Source organism: Helobdella robusta, assembly GCF_000326865.2.
Source record: "Helobdella robusta unplaced genomic scaffold HELROscaffold_29, whole genome shotgun sequence".
In the NCBI taxonomy this organism is placed as follows: domain Eukaryota; kingdom Metazoa; phylum Annelida; class Clitellata; order Rhynchobdellida; family Glossiphoniidae; genus Helobdella; species Helobdella robusta.
The window spans coordinates 1,560,359-1,581,784 of NW_008704475.1; the positions used below are offsets into that span (position 1 = coordinate 1,560,359).

General features: G+C 31.9%; 1 protein-coding gene across 1 annotated transcript; it reads left to right on the forward strand.

Annotated features, from left to right (window-relative positions):
* Positions 1 to 15,260: 15,260 nt before the first annotated feature.
* On the forward strand, positions 15,261 to 16,289 carry HELRODRAFT_174327 (hypothetical protein; the record flags this gene model as incomplete). The annotated part of the gene is made up of 3 exons (XM_009020851.1): positions 15,261 to 15,363; positions 15,448 to 15,609; positions 16,021 to 16,289. 3 exons carry the CDS (start codon positions 15,261 to 15,263, stop codon positions 16,287 to 16,289), a joined length of 534 nt encoding a protein of 177 aa, XP_009019099.1.
* Positions 16,290 to 21,426: the final 5,137 nt, after the last annotated feature.

Genomic DNA, 21,426 nt, shown 5'->3' on the forward strand with positions numbered 1-21,426 from the left:
ATAGGTTGTGACTTTTAGTTTGGAATTTAATGACTCTAGAGTTGAAGCTAAATCCATAACTAATTTTTCCTTTAGAACCTGCAGTCTTTCTTTATTGCACTGTGAGCATTTTTCACACAGTTTTAAACTCAATTCATTGTCGTTGGGTTTCGGCTCCAAGACAGAATTCTTAGGAATCTTCTTCTTCGTTGCCATTGTAAACAACTAATTTTACACTCCTTACACAAATGATTTTATGAGTAAATTTACAAAATAATTATCGAAAATTTAAAAATTAGATTTTTGAAAAATTCTACGAGCAATATTACGATACGTAAACAGAAAAATGTCTATTTTTCTTAACAGTTAAATTTTACAACTTGAATAGACAAATCGGATAAATATGACAAAATTTATTTTTGCTCAACAATTAAACATTAATTTTTAAAACAATTAAAAAAATCATTTACTTAATGGTGTACCAAACAGTCCCTGTGCTGTTGACTCTGAGGAGACGATTAGGAATTGTTATGTCGTGATAGGAAGCTTTTTTTTCATTTCGGAAGAAAACATCGGGTATCCATATATTTTTCCAATAGTCGTCCTCCAACCTCATCTCATGAAACATGCCGTCGGGAGATTTGAACTTCAATCGAGGATCAAACCAACTTTGCCTAAGATATAATATCACTGAATAATCCTGAATTGTTGGTTGTAATTTTTTAACAAATGTTAACAACACCATTTATCAATATGACCGATTAAGGCTAGAATTTGCCATTTCACTCAATAAATAAATATTTTTTCACAAAATGGTTTTGTTAATTTAATTATAATTTATGAAATACTTTACAAAGTAATTTAAAAAAAGATATAAAAAAGAACTCTGCTCATGTTATATGTAAAATTAATATTCGTATACTCGTATAGCATATATGCAATTTTTTTCTTGCTAGGCAGTTGCTTATGATCTTGAAAAACATCGGCTGTACAAAACTTTATATATATATATATATATATATATATATATATATATATATATATATATATATATATAAAGTGGCACATGTCCTAATGGTTGTAAGCATGCTATGGTCTATCCAGTTTTAAAGAAAGTGAATATGGATCGAAATGATTTGTCTAGTTATAGACCAATTTCCAACATCTGTTTCATTTCCAAGATATTTGAACGAGTGGCTGCAAAACAGCTCTTGAATCATTTGAATGTAAACAACCTGCTATACCAGTTCACCAATCTGGATATCGCCGCTATCATTCAACAGAAACTGTACTGCTTTATGTGTTTTCTGAGTTGTTTGCTGCTTTAGGCAAACAACATGTGACTCTAGTCGCGTTTTTAGATATGAGTCCGGCATTTGATTGTGTAGACCATCAGATTCTCTTGGAAAAATTGGTTCATGATTACGGTATTTCCGGTACTGCTATCAAGTGGTTCAGATCATATTTGTTTGACAGAAAGCGACAAGCAGTTTTCAATAATGTGTTATCTAATGAAAAGGTTTTGACATCAGGAGTGCCACAAGGTTCAGTGCTTAGGCCTATTCTTTTTATCATGTATACCGCTGAATTTTTTAAAGTAATTGGTAATTTCGGTTTTAAATATCATGCCTATATTGATGATATTCAGATTATAGTTAGTAATAAGCCAGAATTACTGCAATCTGAAATCAACAAACTTGTAACCTGCCTAAATAACATTGATATGGATGTTAAACAATGGTCTTAGATTAAATAAGCAGAAGTCAAAATTTGTTCTAATAGGTACATGGCAGCAGCTGATGAAACTTAATATCGACTCAGTGAAAATAGGAGATGTTAAAATAGAATTTAGTGACGAAGCAACTAATCTGGGTTTTATTCTTGATTCTAGATTATCGATGCATGATCATATAAAGATGATAACAAATTTATGCTCCGGACAGATTCGAGAACTCTATAAACTCCGTAAGTCATTAGATAAATCTGCTATTCATATCTTGGTGCATGCATTTGTTCATTCACGATTGGACTATTGCAATGGTCTGTTTTACGGTTTACCAGATAGGTCTATTTCTGCAATTCAATCCATTCAGAATAGAGCAGCTAAATTGATTGTTGGAAGTCTCAAATTTAACCATGTTACTCCAATTCTTAAGGGCCTTCATTGGCTTACTTTAAAGAAAAGAATTAAATATAAATTATGTATTTTAATGTATAAAACTCGGTTTCCATCAAGCTTTAAACTCTCAAAAATTGTTCCTATCTTGAAAAAAAATGACCCCTATAACTTTAATAATTACAGACCAATTTCTTTATTATCATCTTTATCCAAAGTATTAGAAAAACTGGTTTACAAACGCTTATTTTCTTTTCTTATGAAAAACAATGTTCTCTCTGAAAACCAGTACGGATTCAGAGCCCACCATTCATGTGAACTAGCCATTCTAGAATTGGTTCAAAATATATTGACCAGCACGAGTTCACGTAGGCTTACTTTTGGAATATTCCTCGATCTTACAAAAGCATTTGATCTGATTGATCACGATATTTTGTTACATAAACTCAACCATTATGGGATTCGTGGTATTACAAATCAATGGTTTGAGAGTTATATCTCGGGTAGAAGGCAATATGTTTTTGTGAATGATGTTAAATCTGGGACGCGTGAAGTTTCGTGTAGAGTCCCGCAAGGGTCTGTAATAGGCCTTTTGTTTTTTTTTTTGATTTATATAAATGACATTGCCTACTTTTCAAAAAGATGAATTGTATTCTTAACACTGACGATTCAAACATTTTTAATTATTTTGATGACCTTAAAACGAAATTTAGATGTCATAAACAATGAACTCAAATTATTCGAGGGTTCTCTGTGAAAAAACTCATGGTTAATTCATCCAAATTGGCCTATGTTATATTTAACCAAAGATTTTAACCAATAGTTTCTCGGACTTAAACCTTGTTGTTTTTTTGGGTTTAGTCCTGCAAGATAATTTGTCTTACAGTTATCACATTGAAAATCTTAAATCAAAAACCAATAAATTCATAGGTATACTTTATAAAATCAAAAATAAGATTAATTCCACAATATTAAAAGATTTGTATTACAGCTTTATATATCCTTATATTCATTATTGCATATGGGAAAATAGTCCCGCTTATCAGCTAGATCCCCTGTTAAAATGTTTAAAACGTTTTATAAGAATTTTATTTGATTTAAAATTTAATGACCACACCTCTAATTATTTTCAGATTGCAAAAGTACTTTTAATAAAACAAATTTATTACATATGCATCTCAATATTTATATTTAAACTTATTAACAACTTAATTCCAAAAAATTTTAATAATTTGTTTATTTATAGTAACGCAATCCAGTTAAAACACACAAGACATACCTCAACATTTTATATTGAAAAAAACAGATTGAAACTTATCAATAGTAGCGTAAGAGTCGTCGGACTTAAGACGTGGAACAAATTACCTGAATATTTGAAAGAAGCAAAACGTGCGTGTAGATGCTGTTCTGGTATATTACTTTGGTGTTACTGTCGAAAATTTCACGGCTAATAGTGATTGAGTGTGTTGAGTCCAAATGAGATTTGACAGCACCACTCTGCAACCTCACTTCCAACCCGGCGCTTAACTAACAACGAAAACAAAGAAGTAATAAAAACTAGCATTGTAAATAGTGACAAAGAAGAATATGATGCTATCGATGAAGAAAAGGAGACCAAAGAAGATGACCAGCCAATAAAGAAACCTGACACCTAATTTCCATCTAAGTTCACTTTGAAAAAGTCAATCTCCATCTAAATTCATTTTGACAACGTCAATATTTCCCTATATAAACCGCAGAAAGCACTGATGATGATTCATTCGGAATAAAAATATGGCCTTATTTGCAGCATGAATTCGGAAAATAAGTTTATTTTGAATTTTAATAAACTAAACGTTCACCAAAAAACTTTAGTGAGAAAAATTGAAAAAACAAACTACAAACATATTAACGCCAAACATTCGGTAGAATTTATAGAATATTGTAAAAATTATGGTCTATTACCAACATATATATATATATACATATATTTTATATATTCTATTGTACATATATATATATATAATATATATAATATATATATATATATATATATATGTGTGTGTGTGTGTGTGTGTGTGTGTGTGTGTGTGTGTGTGTGTGTAAGCGTTTGAACAAGATGGCAGATAAAATTATTATAAACGAATTGCTTGTTTATTTATGGAGCGGTGATAAGGATTTGTTTGAACAGCGCTGACGTTCATAAGTCTATAGTGGAAAATTTTTCAGTTGACGACATTTCTGAAAGTGTTGCTGTGCTGGGGACTGCGGCAAAAGCCCTTTCCATCCCGGTGCTGTAACAGTGGTAAGGAAAACGAATACGAAAAAGCAAGCACTAGACTAGATGGTTTCGTTCGACTGATAAATTTCCTCTAGTTGTTATACAAGATTTTGGTCGCATTTCTAAATGCGAGTCATTTTTGGCGAATTTGCATTTGGAGAAAGAAGCCGACTTGAATCCGATTAAACCAGAGATTATGAAAGTGTTGGATAAGCATAGCGATATGTTGAACGACAATCAAACCTGTCTACATCGGCATGAAATCAATGCTTCGACAAAAAGTATGATAAACCAAATAGAAATAAACTAGATGCAAGTCGAAGTTTCGGACTAATTAAAACAAAAATCTCTCGAAGATAGTGACAAAGGTTTTACAAAAGTTGAAATCTAAAAAGCGTTCAAGAATTCCTTTGCCTCTGGTTATGAATCCTTTGTTGTCAAAAGTTACCATTCGTTTTGGTGTATTTATTAATTCAAAGTTATTCTCCAGCAATGTCATCCAATGAAAGAAAATTTATCATGGTAGTAACGTTTCAAGTTGTGTGGCCTCCGTTATCATAAAACATCCCAGATCGTTAAATATCGTAGCGATATCTTGCTATTTTACTTTAAAAAAAAACTAATGACGTTAAACCCTACGATTCGCACCCAAACACAACTTTGATGCTAAATTCTTAACGATGATCACTTCTGCTAGTTCTTGGTAAAACCACGTTAGGGTCAGAGACTGGTCGTTAAACAACCAAGGCAAGTAAAAGGAGAAAAGAAATCCTACTAGAACAGATGAAAGATTTTTTGTTTTATCATTTTGAATCAACTTGCTTTTGATTTTTTCTACCTATTTTATCAACTGAGATAGCATTTGCATTAGATGGTGTTTCAACTTGGGCTATTAATGAATAGCATAAGGAAAGAAACGCGTCTAACCCAAAACGAGTTAGATGTTCAAAATAATATAGTAATGCACTTTTAATCGGGGTGAGAGGTGTATTTAACGTACTCCTACTGGTCTTATATATATATATATATATATATATATATATATATATATATATATATATTTTAAATGCCCCATTGGATGTCGGTGGAACCTGTGCATTGCTGGCATTTCAGGAATGTACGGCTGCTGATATTCGTAAAGTTGTACTTGACTCCCCGTCTAGCTGTTCTTCGCTTGATTTGATACCACCCCATGTTTTTTAGAAATATATTGACTTATTTCTTCCATTTTTAATGCATATTGTCAATTTATTCTTTAGCTTTGGCCAGTTTCCCTTCTTTCTGAAACATGCTATAGTCATCCCCACTCTGAAAAATACATTGGCTAACTATCGCTCGGTCTTTAATCTTCCTTTTTTGGCTAAAATTATTGAAAAAATAATCAACAAGCAGTTGCTTTGCTATTTGTCTGCTAATGGTCTTTTTCCGTTTTCCCAATCTGATTATCTGTGATTTCACTCGACTGAAAGTGCACTCATCAATTTGGCTTCAGAATTATTTATGGCAATTGATGAGCAAAAGATTTCGCTCCTTGTTCTGCTTGACATGAGTGCGGCTTTTGATTGTGTCGATCATGTGATTTTAATTGATAAATTACAGCATTTAGTTGGTTTTTCGGGCATTGTCCTTTCTTGGCTGAAATCTTACTTGTGTGATCGTACTCAACAATTTTTGTTTGGTGGTGAGGTATCTGATGTTGAAAGATTGTCGTTTGGTGTTCCTCAGGGATCTGTATTGGGTCCGTTGCTGTTCTTGTTGTATGTGTCTGATTTTTATCAGATATCGCCAGATATCGCACTGCTACGCGGTGAAACATTGAAAATCCTGGAGCTGACAGTCTGCCATGAGACTAACTTCTCCAACTCTAAAAACTACAAACAATCAAAATACTCTAATAGCTTGAAAAATAACTTAAACGACGACTTAAAACACTTAAAAATAACAATAAATACATTTGAAATATCTACTTTAGGTCTCTTTAAAACATTTAATCTTTTGCTAATAAATATTATTTGGACTGATTATTTTTGCAATAACTTTATAAACAATTTATTTTATTTTATTATTTTATTTTACTTGTACTGTAATTTTCATATTTTTTATTGCTAAATAAAAGATCGTTCTCATTATTATTATTATTATTATTATTAGTAGTAGTAGTAGTAGTAGTAGTAGTAGTAGTAATAATAATAGTAGTAGTATGTATGTTGGCACAAGAGTTGGCTGAAATCTTTCAGCTCACTGTTTTTATACAAAATTTCAATTTAAATCAGTTTTAAAATAGGTTCATCTTGTTTGCAAAATTGTGTGGTTTTTATGAAAGTCCCATTTTATTACATTTTATATTTTATCTTAATTTTAAACTTAATTTCTAAAGTTAGAGCTATTTAATGCAAACATTGCACTAAAAATACACGAAAAATACAGCTAACTTTAACGTTAACACTGTACACTCGCCTGCAAATTCAAATGTGGACATTTCTGTCAACATTTTCAACTTACATACTCTCAATAATAATTCTGTCAATATAGATAATAACAATTTAATTCAATGTTGCTACGGAAGGTTTTGTAAATGTTGCAAGGGACTAAAAGTGCACCAACTTTCGTACAAAACACATAAACAACTTCAATTAACTAACGATCAGGAAAAGGCCTTCGAAGCATCAACCTCGACGTCGCCACCACCTTCGTCATCGTCGGATGTTCAACAACAACCAACGATAACAAGCCACCAGACGCTTCAAAATGTTGAAAACACTGAAACGTCTCTCCTTAGAATTAGACTTCCACTAAACCCAGTTCAATGGCTTGAGGCCAACGCGTATTTTCAACTTCATCAATCAAGGCTACCAAATTTTACCAATTTGAATGAATTTACAATCGGTTTCCAAACCATGATCTACTATTACTTTGCCTTCAACTTCGGCACCATCAACAACAAAATTAAACCGGATGGATGTACAAAAAAGCCAATTAAGCTGTTGAAAAAAAAAATTAAAACAGAATTAAAAACTTAAATTTTTGAGCCGCAGTAACCATCACTTCGACAACCAAATAAGATCGGTTAGCAAAACGTTGAAATCGAAGTTATCATCATCAAAATCTTCCGACTCAACTAAACATCACAACACAACAAACCAACTCAAACGTCCATTTTGGTGGTTTTGAAAAAAAGTTTTTTATTCAACTACAAGCTTGAGCCCATCATACAGCGTCACCGTCTGTAAAAACTATTTTCACCCAATACAAAGTGACACTCACAACAACAAGCAACAGCTGCCAAACTGGATCCCAAAACTCCCAACGCCGCCAACACCTTACAACACAGATTCTAACAGCTACAACGAAATCTCAAAAATTATTTGAAAATATAAATCAAGATCATCCCCATGTCCACTAGACCAGATCTCAATAATACCATTCAAAAAATGCCCAAATCTCAGAACTATTCTCCATCGGCTATTAATCCAATGTTGGCCATCTTTTTCAATTCCTTCATGCTGGAAAAAAGGGAAAAATGGAAAATGGAAAAAAAATCCACAAAAAGTTGATATCAACAACCCATCGAACTTCCGCCCAATAACACTGCAACCAACACTATACAAAATATTTTCATCGTTCATCAACAATAGAATATATAACTTTTTTGAAACAAATAAATTAATAAATAAAAACATTCAAAAAGAGTTTTATCCTAGAGTTGATGGCCTGAACACACCCAGATGTTAACGCACATGATCAACGATGCTAAGAGACACCAACGCGTACCATCATCGTCACGCCTCTTAGATCTTCGTAACGCAATTGGAGAGGTCAGCCACAACCTCATCTCTTCAACGCTAGATTATCATTCCACTTCAGATTAAAAATTTAACAAATAATATTTATGCCGAATATTCAATTTCTGTCTCTGGTTGCAAAAACTTAACTCTTTCCATTCCGGTAAAACGTAGGGTCTTTCAAGGTGGTCCTGTTTCCCCCCTGCTGTTTAATCTGTGTTTCAATCTGTTGATGAAACTAATCGAAAAAAAAATGTCAACAGTGTGGCTAAATATGGGAACCCACAACCAATCTAAAAACCAGAGCTTGGCTTCGGTTTGTCGATGACACGGCCATCATTGCCAACAGCACAAAATTAATTAATCTGAACCAAGCCTGATGCAATGCAACCGGAATGAGTATGAGAATTGACAACTGGCATCAGTTTCAATATAAGTGTCTTTGGCTTTATCGTAAATGGCTAAGATTGGCTGAGAACATAAATATTCTTTTATCAAGTTGAAAGAATCTTCACAATCTTGGGACCAATGAAACTTAACATTTTTTTCAAAAGCTTATGCAGTGGTTCAAATTTGTGAGCACTATTTTCGATGTATTTAAGGTAGAAGTTAATAGATCCTAACACACTTCTAACTTCTGTTTTATCTGTTGGTCTCTTAAGATTCTTGATGGCGATTAAATTTTCTTGAGCTAATGCTACTTTATTTTCTTGAATAAAATGTCCAAGATATTTAATGGTTTTAGCAGCCAACTTACATTTTCCTAATTTTAATTTAAAACTTTCTTCTGTGATAATCTGTAGAATTTTTCAATATGAATAATGTGTTCTTCCCAAGAACGTGAAAATATAAGTATGTCATCTATTTTCGATTTTCCTATTTATTACACTTATATTTGATCCACTATCATAAACCGCTTTAACATTTAATTTATTATCGATTATTACGTTTACTCTTATCAGTGCATTCAATTTTCCCGAGCATTCTAGTTTAAAGATTTCTTGTCAATTTCAATTTTCATCATATGTGCTTCGTCTTCTGTTTGGTAGTTAATATCATGAATATTAATTTCTCTTTTTGATGAGTAAAGAGTCTTATTTCTACATTCATTTGTTGGATGGTATCGATTTTTCCAGCCGAATTCTTTACACATAAAACATGGTTTATTTGCTGTGGTATTAATATTCTTCTCTGACCTGATAAAATTTGGTCTAACAAAATTTTCTTTATTTACAGTGTTATTTTCATATCTTTGATTTTGTTTATTTAGAGTATTATTTGTCTTTGCTTCTACTTTGTATTTTGCTACCAAATTTCTTTGTCTACATTTTTATATCTCTGTTTGTGTTGATAAAGTTGCTTTGTCTTAACATCCGTATTGTATGGTATTTCATTACTTAAAAATTTATTGTCATATTTCGGCTTGATGTTAGAAACGCATTCATCAATTTTTGTTAGTTCTTTGAACAGTTTCTCAATGGTCGTTATTTCTTCTCTATCAAGCTGGTTTTGTATTTCTACAGGAAGGCCCATAACGATCATGTTTAATCTCGACATTTCAATTTCTAAACATAGGTTTTCCTTCGCTAAGGCATAGCTATTAAAGAACCACCTAAATATTACAAGCAAATCGATGGTGTCGCTATGGGTTTCCCCCCTTGGCGTCCTATTTGCCAGTTTTTACTTAGGACATCTGGAGAATGAGTCCTTCAAAAACAATGCAAATTTAAAACCAAATATCTACGCTAGATACGTTGATGATATCTTTGTCTCCTATAACGATCCTGAACAAATCACCCAACTTCTTTGTACCTTAAACAAATCAAAACTAAGATTTACCATTGAAATTGAAAAGGAACAACGTTTACCTTTCCTTGATGTGTTGGTCACCCGTGGCGAAGAACGATTCAAGACTGCAGTCTATGCCAAAGAAACAAATACAGGAATTTGTTTGAATGGACAAAATGAATGTACTGAACAATTTAAAGACAGCACAATAAAATCATTTGTAAACCGGGCATTCACAAACTTTTCCGATATTGAATATCGCGACGCCGAATTAAAAAGAGTCACTAACCTGCTTGTAAACAATGGATATAAGACTTATTCTATTGAAAAGATTGTTAAAGGCAAATTACTACACAACAATAACCTTCCTAGTACCAACAATCAAGATAACGACATCATCTTGTATTACAGAAATCACATGTCAACTGCATACAAAGTAGATGAAGCTATTTTTAAATATATCATCAATAAAAATGTCACACCAACCAACCCAAATAATAAAGTTAAACTCCGAATATATTACAACAATGAAAAGACGTTTCACCTAATACTGAAAAACAACTGTAGTCGTAGAGATAACTCTGTGCTAAGGCGTAACCACGTATTATATGAATTTAATTGCCCCTTTGACGGCTGTGCACGTCAACATGACTCATATATCGGTAATAGACCATAGTTTTTACAATATTCTATAAATTCTACCGAATGTTTGGCGTAAATATGTTTGTAGTTCGTTTTTTCATTTTTTCTCACTAAAGTTTTTTGGTGAACGTTTATTTTATTAAAATTCAAAATAAACTTATTTTCCGAATTCATGCTGCAAATTCCATATTTCGATTTCGAATGAATCATCATCAGCGCTTTTTGCTGTTTATATAAGAAAATATTGACTTTGTCAAAATGAATTTAGATGGCAATTATTGATGAATAATATTGATAAAATAATTGTTCAAAATTTTTTTCAGTAAATGTTCTTTTGTAAACACTGTTAATTAGCATGTTGGTTATCCGTTTGAGTTCAGTTACTCTAACCTCTGGATCTGTAGAATGTGTGAATTTGTTAATCGAGCCTTCACACATTCCACAGATCCAGTGGATAGAGTAACTAAACTCAAGCGGATAACCAACATGCCAATTAACAATGGTTACAAAAGAACATTTATTGATAAAAATATTTAGAAAAAAAGAACGTGACGTTACAAACAAAAGTAACTATGATAAAACAACAAATGACATAATACTTTATTACAAAAATACGATGTCGAAAGCTTATAAGACCGATGAGAAAATAATAAAAAGGATTCTAAACGGTAATGTAAAAACTATCAACTAAATTGATAAATTAAAACTTAGGATTTATTACACAAACAACAAAACCTCATCCCTTCTTCTTAAAAATAATTGCAATATTAAACCAGAATCGATAATAAAGAACAATCATCTAGTATATTCTATTGATTGTAAAATCGGTGATTGTAGGCACCGAAGCAGAGAATATATCGGATTTACTACTACGACTTTATCAAGAAGGTTAAAAATGCATACACAAAATGGTGCAATAAAAAATCATCTAATGGATTTACACCAAATAAAAGTAACAAGAGAAATATTAAACTCAAATACCAAAGCGTTATATTACAACCATAATATAAGCAATTTGAAAATGGCAGAGGCCTTATTAATAGAAAATAGAAACCCTGTAATAAACATCCAACAACAGGCTGTAACGATTCTACCAACAAAGAAATTACTCACACAAAGAAACAATGAAACTTAGAGTTCCTTTGTTAAAAATACTATAAATACCGGATGAACTAAATATAACAATATAACAAACTCTATAACACTGACGATGGTAAAGGTTATCGAAAAAAGCTTTTATGTAAATAAGAAAAATGCAATCTAAAATAATTAGAAATTTTATTATTAATTCGAATAAATTTAATTGTTCGAAAAATTGAAAAACTTAGTTACAAACTCAACAATGCGGAAAGTGCGGTGATATTTCTTAATAACCGTATAGACGACAAAATCCTATATATATATATATATATATATATATATATATATATATATATATTGGATTAGGACTGTCAGAAATGCAATTATCGATGAAAATTACAGCATGTTCGGCATTAGTTAACTTCCAATTTATTGCGTAGTCATTGTCGTGTTTAGAGATTTTGTATTTCACTGTTTCATTTATAGTTTACGTTAGGTTGTTTAGTTTGTTTAATTGTGCGTGTACGTGCGTTTGAAGTTTGTTTGCTCTATATTCGTATGTGCGTTTAACTTATTAGTATTTGTTTAAAAGTTTAATTTTGTTAACAGTGTGCGGTCATGTGATTGTTTTTTAGAGTTTAATTATTTTCATTTACGTTAAATTGTTCGTTCGAATGTGTTATTAATTTTGCATATTTGAACGTTCAGTTATTTATTCGTAATTGAATGTAACTGTAGTTTAGTGTCTAATTGTTCAATAATAACCATTTGGTCACTTGATTCAATTTCACTTGCGAATTTTTTGTGTATACTGCAGTCGTGTTTGACCGGCCATGCACAACATCGATTGGACGCGAGTGGCCGAGCCATAACTTTTGTTTTTTGTAAATTTGTGAAGAAATGGAAATACCTATGAAAAAAATGGGCCGAAAAAGTCGAAAAAAGCTTATGCCTGCGGAAGAGGTTAAAGATGAAGCTTTAACATTGAAGTCAAAATTGTATTGTATTGTAGTGCATTGTATTGCATGAACTGTATACCGTACCTTTTGAAAGAACCTAAAAAGCACTAGCTTCGCTGTGGATTGTTGAACAGATGATTTTTAAACGCTTCTTGAAAACCTTTCGGGTTGTGCTGTCAATAAATTTTAGTTCTACAAGTAGATCATTTCAAATTTGTGCTGACAATAATGAGAATCTTCTTTTACCGACGCGCAATGAATTGAATTTTGAAGGCACAAGATCTCCATTATCGGAAGATCTTAGTTTCTTTCGGTTCGCAACTTCAGATACTAATTGTTGTTTTTTTCTCCAATAACTTGAAGCATCGCGGCCAGTAAATTTTTGACAATGAAAGCTCAATCAATCAATCAATCAATCAATTAGCTTGTAAAGCGCTATTTCCAGATTGTTCAACAGCGCTCCTCAATGAATTTTGCAAATAGATGGGTCTTGAGATTTTCTCAGAACTTCGTAAGTGATGGAGAAGTAGTCTGAAAAGTAGGTAAAGTGTTTCAGAGAAAAGGGCCAGAAAAAGCAAAAGCAGATTTAGCAAAAAAGTGTTTAACACGAGTTAAAAAGAAGCGAGAAGAAGACGACGATCGTAAACTGGGGCGTTTAGGTTCAATAAATATATCTGATAAGTACTTAGAAAATAATTTAGATAGAGATTTATATATAAATGTGCAAATTTTAAAAATTATTCTATATTTCATAGGTAGCCAGTGCAAAAGAACAAGATATGGAGATATATGAGAAAAGAAAGGGGCACGAACAACTAGACGAGCCACAGAGTTAAAAGCTTAATTTGAACAAAACAATGTAGCTCATCTTTGATGTAAGCCGAAATTGAGCCGAACTTCAAATACCCCGTCACCAATCTAACAGCAGCGTAAAAATAGACTGCATGTCATCACGAAGGGATAGTTTGATCACGTATATTATCGCGTTGCAGTAATCAACGTTGCTACAAATTAAACTACAAGCAAGCATTTTGTTGATTCAACGGTCAGATAACATCTAATCGATCTAATTTTGTGCAGCTGATAAAACATCGACGCAAAGTTTTTTTTATACGACTTTCTATTGATAAGTCTGAATCTAGTATAACACCGAGATTAGTTACTGGATCTTTAAATTAATTTATGTGACCAAGACCATGTGATGTTTCCATCCACATATATTGCTTTTGTCAATGTTGAGTTTCAACCTGTTTGATAGTATATAATTTCCCACTGCGTTCACATCAGACACAGTAGCATTTACATGATTTGATGATTTTGGCAGTTCAAATCCATATAGTTGAATGTCGTCGGCATAAAAGTGACAATGAAGGTCTGCTGTCTCCAAGACGTTGGCAATATCAGCAGTGAACATGATGTATGACAGAGAACCAAAGACCCTGTAAAACACTAATGGTTACCTCTGAAGAGGCAGTGTTTGAATCATCATCACCAACACATACAACTTGAGTCCCGTTTGCTAGGTAGGACTGAAACCATTTAAATGCATCTCCTACAATACCATATGAAGTTGAAAGTCGTTTCAACAAAAACTGGTAATCTATTGGGTCGAATGCAGCGCTTACATTAAGAAGTGAGTGTAAGCAATGCAATGTTACCAGCGTCAACAGCATCACAGACATCAGAAAACACTTTCAATATCGCTGTCTCTGTTGAATGTGCTCGACGAGAACCTGACTGAACCTTTTGAAGCAGTGAGTTGTTGTTGAGATAGACGAGAAGCTGACAATATTCTTAGAGATGAAAGTGAGTTAGAAAAAAAAAGGTCTGTAACTTGTGACATATGCATCTTTATGTATATAGTATCTTTGGGACGATAATAAAATGAACTGAGATATCGCAACGCACACTCGTGTTGAATCAAATTTATATTAAATAAAACATATAAAACATCACATGGCGCAGTCGACAATTGTTTAAATATCAAATATAGTAAAAATAAATGTTTAAACGATGGTATAAGTTTTATAAATAAATTTATCAAAAAGACTGACGTTTTTAAAAGTTTTCAACCGCCTCCGGCGTTGAAGTTCGATTAAGTCAATGTTGAAAAGAGCTGGAAAGTATGGATACAGAGATTTGAGCTATTTTTTCTTTATTCTCGATCGGACCAGCTTCCAGAAAAGGTACAAGTTACGATGTTTCTGAGTTGGATTGGTGATGAGGGACTTCACATTTTCGACGCATTAACTTTTGACCCGCCAGAGAACAAAGATAGAATAATTGCAGTAAAAGCAAAATTTGACACCACGTAAAAACGTTGTTTTTGAAAGGTACCAATTTTGGAAAACCTTACAAGACACAAATGAGCCGGTAGATTCATTTGTAACCACGCTACGTCTCCAAACCAAATCATGTGAATTTGGTGAACAGGAGGAGTCATTGATTTGTAACAGAGTAGTTTTGGGTTGTGCAAATGCATATCTTCAGGAAAGATTGTTGAGAGAACCGGAATTGCCTCTCACAAAGGCCCTTCAATTATGCAGAGCTGCTGAGGTTACTCGAAAACAATTAAAAACCATAAAAGGTGACGAGTTACCAGCAACAATAAACTCTGTGAGGTCTGGCAAAAAAAAGACCAAAATAATGACAAAATGAACAAACATGGCTGTGAAAGATGCGGCACAATTCATCCTATGAAACAATGCCCAGCATTTGGAAAACAATGTTACAGATGTTTAAAACAAAACCATTTTGGTAAGATGTGTAAATCCACCAACTTGTCAAACAAAGGAAAAAATAAAAATTTAAAAATATTTACAGACAACCATTCACGTTCAGCATCGCCATCATCTAGATCATCGATTCATGCAGTTGAAGAAGATATAAACAGCTTCGTCATTGGTGAATTAGCCATACATAGTTGCACTGCGAATCAGGAAAATTGTTGGTGGAAAGAACTATATCTAAATGGCATGAAAGTCAGATGCAAATTAGACACAGGTGCTGAAGTCAACGTCATGTCAAAAACAGTTTTTAAAAACTTCCTAAAAGATCAAAGCTAACAAAGACCAACACAGTTCTTAAACCTTATGGCAGTGGAAAACTTCAGCCTCTAGGATCATCAGTTGTTGAAATTTTATAGAATGTTATATCATTAATAGCAATGCCCCGACACTGATAGGACTGCCATCATGCAGCAAACTAAATTTTCTACAATTTCCCAAAGTCGCAGATGCAAGAGATAATCTAGTTTACAGACAGCAACAACAAAAAAGTATTATGACCGTAAATCGAAACCTCTTCTAAGTTTGAACAAAGGAGATGTAGTACGTATGAATCACAATGAAACATGGAAACGTGGAATTGTTCGTTTTAAACATCAAGCTCCAAGATCATACATTGTTGACACAGAGGATGGTTCAACTTTAAGACGGAACCGAAGAGATCTCGTCTACACCAAAGAAGATTCACCTATATGCGCACCACCAGTGGATGATAGCACAGATCATTTTTCACCATTAGAAACAACACAACCACAAAGGTTGGAATCCCCAATTCACCCTCAGTGCAACAGTCCAACAGATGACACCACACAGTCTTCCCAAGAATCCATCCTGAGGACACGAAGTAGTCGTTCATCAAAACTCCCTGTTAGATTCAAGGACTATGTTCTTAATTAAATATTTGTATTAAATAAAAACAATAAAATTGAACTTTTAAAAGGGGAGATGTGACATATGCATCTTTATGTATTTAGTATCTTTGGGACGATAATAAAATGAACGGAGATATCGTAACGCACACTTGTGTTGAATCGAATTTATATTAAATAAAACATAAAACATCACATAACTGGCCATATTGCTTGCCATACGTGATTTTTTCAACAGGGGTTAGACTACTGCAACCTTTTGAGACCTATGTATCTATCACTTGATAATTTGTATCAAAATCTTAGGAAAAGTATAGAATTAATGCAAAATGTATATGCAAAATTTGCCGCCATTCAATCATCACATTTAAGATTAGAGATAGAAAAGTTGTTGTTGCGATTGACGAAAAGTTCACAAGCGATGTTAGTTCAACAATTTTAGAGATGAAAGTGAGGTTTGAAAATGTCTGCAACTGGCCACAACATTGCTTGCCATACTCGATTTTTTTAACAATGGTTAGACTACTGCAACCTTTTGAGTCCTATGACGATCTATATATCCGTCACTTGATAATTTGTATCAAAATCTTAGAAAAAGAATAGAATCAGTGCCGCCATTCAATTATCACATCTTAGATTAGAAATAGAAGAACTTTCAAAGCTGATACCAAAACTTACAAACACGTTTGATGAACTAGAAGAAAATGAAATTATACCCAAAATTAAACGTCAACTTCAAGCAAGTAAAGCGGATAAAGAAGAGGCTAAACAATGAATAGTCTGCCCTGGAAATGTTAATTTATATAATAGAAATAGGTTTACATAAATCAGTTCCAAACATATTTAGTTTTAATAATTCGAAAGCAATGACGTCATTGCCAAAAAAAGTTTTCTACATTGATCGATTGGATCAACAAAGCACCTCAAAAGAGTTATAAAAGCATATTGATGGATTAAAAATTGAGGTGATTAGTTGCTAACCAATAAAAAACTCGATCTTTAATTGTCGCTCAAAACAAATTACAACATCGAACAACACATAAGATACCAATGCTGACAAAATCGACGTTCAACAGACAAGTTCTGCCTTCCTAATGGGTATTTATGACAAAAAATCTGCTAAGTAAAAGAAAAAAGAAAATTGACCAAAGCAAATAATATTTCGTGAGTGACGTTTCGACGATTTGTCAGCATATGCAGTCACAAGTAAAAACGGCAATGAATAAACTCGATGTTCCAACAGACATTTATGTTAATAACAATTGCAAAATTTATGAAAATTTAAAAAAAAATAAACGATTTGTACAGATGTATTAAATTTAAAAAATCTAAAAACTCTTTTTAATATCATACATGTAAGTAATATTTAATGTTTAGTTAATAAATCAGAAGATTCATTTGAATATATAAATCTTTTCTCTTTTAAGTTTAATTTAATTGGAATTATTGAAACTTGGTTAAATGATAGTAACAACAGGTTGATAAATATTGATGGTTTTGATTTTGTGGGGAAAAACGTATGGTAAGCATGGTGGTGGCGCTGATTTTTATGTAGATAGCAACATTGTTTTTAAAATAAGGAAAGATTTAAATAATTTTGGCGATAAATTTGAAATATTTGGTATAACAATATTAAAGGACTCATTTAAAAACGCGATAGCTTTGACCATATATCGTCACCCAAATTATGATGCCGAAACGTCCCTTGAACAGTTGCAATGAATTCTACATAAGTTGAGTTTTGAGAATAAATTGTTTTATCTAATGAGAGATTAAATTATTAGTATACTTGAAGCTGATTCAAATGTTAACAAACTTCTACAAATTGTTGCATCTTATGATTTAAAACCCCTGATCAGCATACCAACTGGATTAAGTTTAACCAAACATTTGATCATTGTCAATATCTCTGCGAATGATTCAGAAAACGTCGAATTTTGCGGAGCTCAACTGTACGATCTATCTGATCAATTCCCAATTTTTGCAATAGTTAATCAACAAATTAATAAAATCACCGAGCAAAAATACCGAAAAAAGGTGTTTTTTATGAATGAAAGAATAGGCAAATTAAATGAATGGTCGGATGTTTTAAATTGTGAAAATACAAATTCCACATTTCAGTTGTTTTTTCAAATATATGCATCAAGTTTCAATAAATATTGTCAAATAACTTTACTGCGAAATGCATAAAAACTGAATATTGAAAAGCCATGGATAACTTGCTATTTTAAAAGAAAAAAAAATTTCATAAAATCTATGTTAAAACCCTAGAATCGAAAATTTGCTTAAATATAAACAAACCAGTCATTCCTTCGTTAAGTTAGTAAAACATTCACAAAAACAAAGATAATAAAAGAACATGGTCCATCATCAACAGTATTATTAAAAATCATAAAACAACAAAGCAATTATATCTGACAACCAAATTATCAGCGATTCTGCAAACAATTTGGACGATTACTTCATCAATATAGCCCCAGATTTCATCATTTACCGGTTCAACTAATTAGAAAAACATATTTAACAAACAAATTGTCAAATTTATTTTTTGGCTTATCAACCACATGTGAAGAAAGCATGGCAAAAACAAAACTCCTCAAACCAAAATCATCAACCGGTTGGGATGATAAAAATAATAAAATAATAATAAAATCATTAATTCACACATTTGCACCCAAAATTGAAATTTACTTAAATCGTTCCTTCAACACAGGCATTTTTCCAAGATATTTAAAAAATAATCCTCATTTTAAAAAAACGCAAACAATAACGATATGACAAATTATCGACCAGTTGCACTTTTATTAAATTTTTCTAAAATAGTTGGAAGATTAATGTATAAAAAGTTGATTTCTTTTTTACAAAAATATAAAATACTAAATGAATCACATTTCGGATTTCGAGAGAGTAATTCAACTGAATTAGCAATGGCTGAACTGATAAGAAAAATAGGCGTAGCAGCCGAAAAACAAAAATTCATTGTCGGCACTTGTTTCAATCTCTTAAAGGTATTCAATTGTATTGATTGTATTCTTCTGCAAAACACTACGGAATACGTGGCATCAGGGTCGTAGCCAGAAGGGTGGAGGCAATAACAACCCTAGAATACCGGTTTTCCCACACTAAAATTTCATAACAAATTAATAATGTTTTTTTTTAATAAATAATTTTAAATATGAAATACTTTTATTTAAACTACATTTACTATAAAATTTTGCGTTCGTAATGACTTTTTCACAAATTTTTGGAAATTTTTCACAAATATCAAATTTTTGGAAATTTTTCTGTAAAATTTTTTTTTTGAAAACTTATTTTTACAATTTGTCAGCGCCCTGCGTTTTGTCTTATGTTTTACCGTTTGTTTTATTAAAGTATTTAAAATGGATGATGATGCTATTCGACTAGCAATACATGCATCAGAAAGTTTGGATCATAAAGAGCAAAATTATTTTAAAAGTACAATATTATCACTTCAAGCAGAGAAGAAATGAATGTAGCTAAACACTTCCTTAAGAAAAAAAACATTGAAAGGCATAATTTTTTCAATGAAATTTTCAAGCTTTTGAAAATTTTTTTAGCTTGCTATCATCGGTCAAATTTTTGCTTGCAGTACAGCAATGTGTAAGTCAAAATTTTCTCTCACACAAATTAACAGACGTCGGAGAATGTCGATGACTCACAAAAGAAAAGAATAGAAAAATACAATTTTACTAAATAGATAAAACTATTAGACACTTACAAGGTATAAATAATATATAGTAATTTCATTGTTCATGCGATAACTTTGATAAATCAGTATTGTATGTGTGGTATTTTTCTTTTGCAAAAATGTGGACTGGTAGCGTTCTGAAACAATAGGATACAATTGAAATAATTGTGATTTTTTAAGATTAATTTTAAATAATGAACTGTTTTACAAACTGAAAAAACAAAAGTTTGTAAAAAATCTTTTTATAATTATTATTAACAATTATTTTTATTGTTGTTACTGATATTTTGCAGAAAATAATATAAAATGTGAAATGAAATAACTGTTAAAGTTGCCCACCACAAAAAAATGTGCCCCCTTCATTTAAAAAAACGTGGCTAAGTGCCAGCGCATTCAACTGAGATGGTTTCAAAATTATTTGAGCGAAGGAAATCAGTTTGTCTACTGGCAAAATCAACAATCAGCAACTAAAACAAATATCATTGGCATACCACAGGAAAGCATCTTAGGTCCTCTTCTTTTCATAGTGTTCATCAACGATAGGCCAAATGTCTCAGCAATGTGCATGTTTCGCCGACGACACTAATCTCTTCACTTCTGGCATGAACATTGACAAATTAATCGCAGACATCAGCAGTGAAATCAAACGTGGTGTTTTCTAGTTAGAATACAGTAAATTGACACTGAACAATGGAAAAACTCAGTTACTTATATTTGGTCCAATTCAAAAGTTAAGTTACAAGTCACCATTTAAAATTTTAATAAATGGAGTAGAAATTAATGCAAATAAAACAATTAAACTCTTGGGAGTCAATCTAGATTACAAATTAACCTTTCGATCACGTGTACAAAATGTTTGTAGTGAAATGGCAAAAACAATTGCTTTGATAAACAAAATAAAATTCTACATACCAAAAAAACGTACTGAACATATTAAACAAATCAATGTGTTCTCTGTACATCGCAACACGGCAGACACCTACAAAAGCATCACCAAATCGATAAACACCAACAATCCGATGAAGAGAGCGTACAATAACATAATCAAAAAGTCAAATCCACGCTCAACAATTATTTGACTTGACCGAAAATCTTAGCTTTGAAAAAACCAGAAAGGACACAGAACCTGGAAGGACATTCTGAAAAAAGGCTTTCAATGTGATTTAATAAACAGAATGACTTTGAAAACGAACATTAGAAATATTACTAGGCACACATAATTTATAAACAGAAAAAACGTTTTTAACTTTTAAATGACATTTATATTTTGTTTCTTTTATTGTTAAGGTGGCTGTGCTCGATGAGTTAATTGTCGACTCCACAGTTATCTTTATCTTATTTTATTTTTGAAGTCGAATAAATATTTCTTTTTTTTATAATATATATATATATATATATATATATATATATATATATATATATATATATATGTCTTTACGGTTCTAGGTCCTATTCT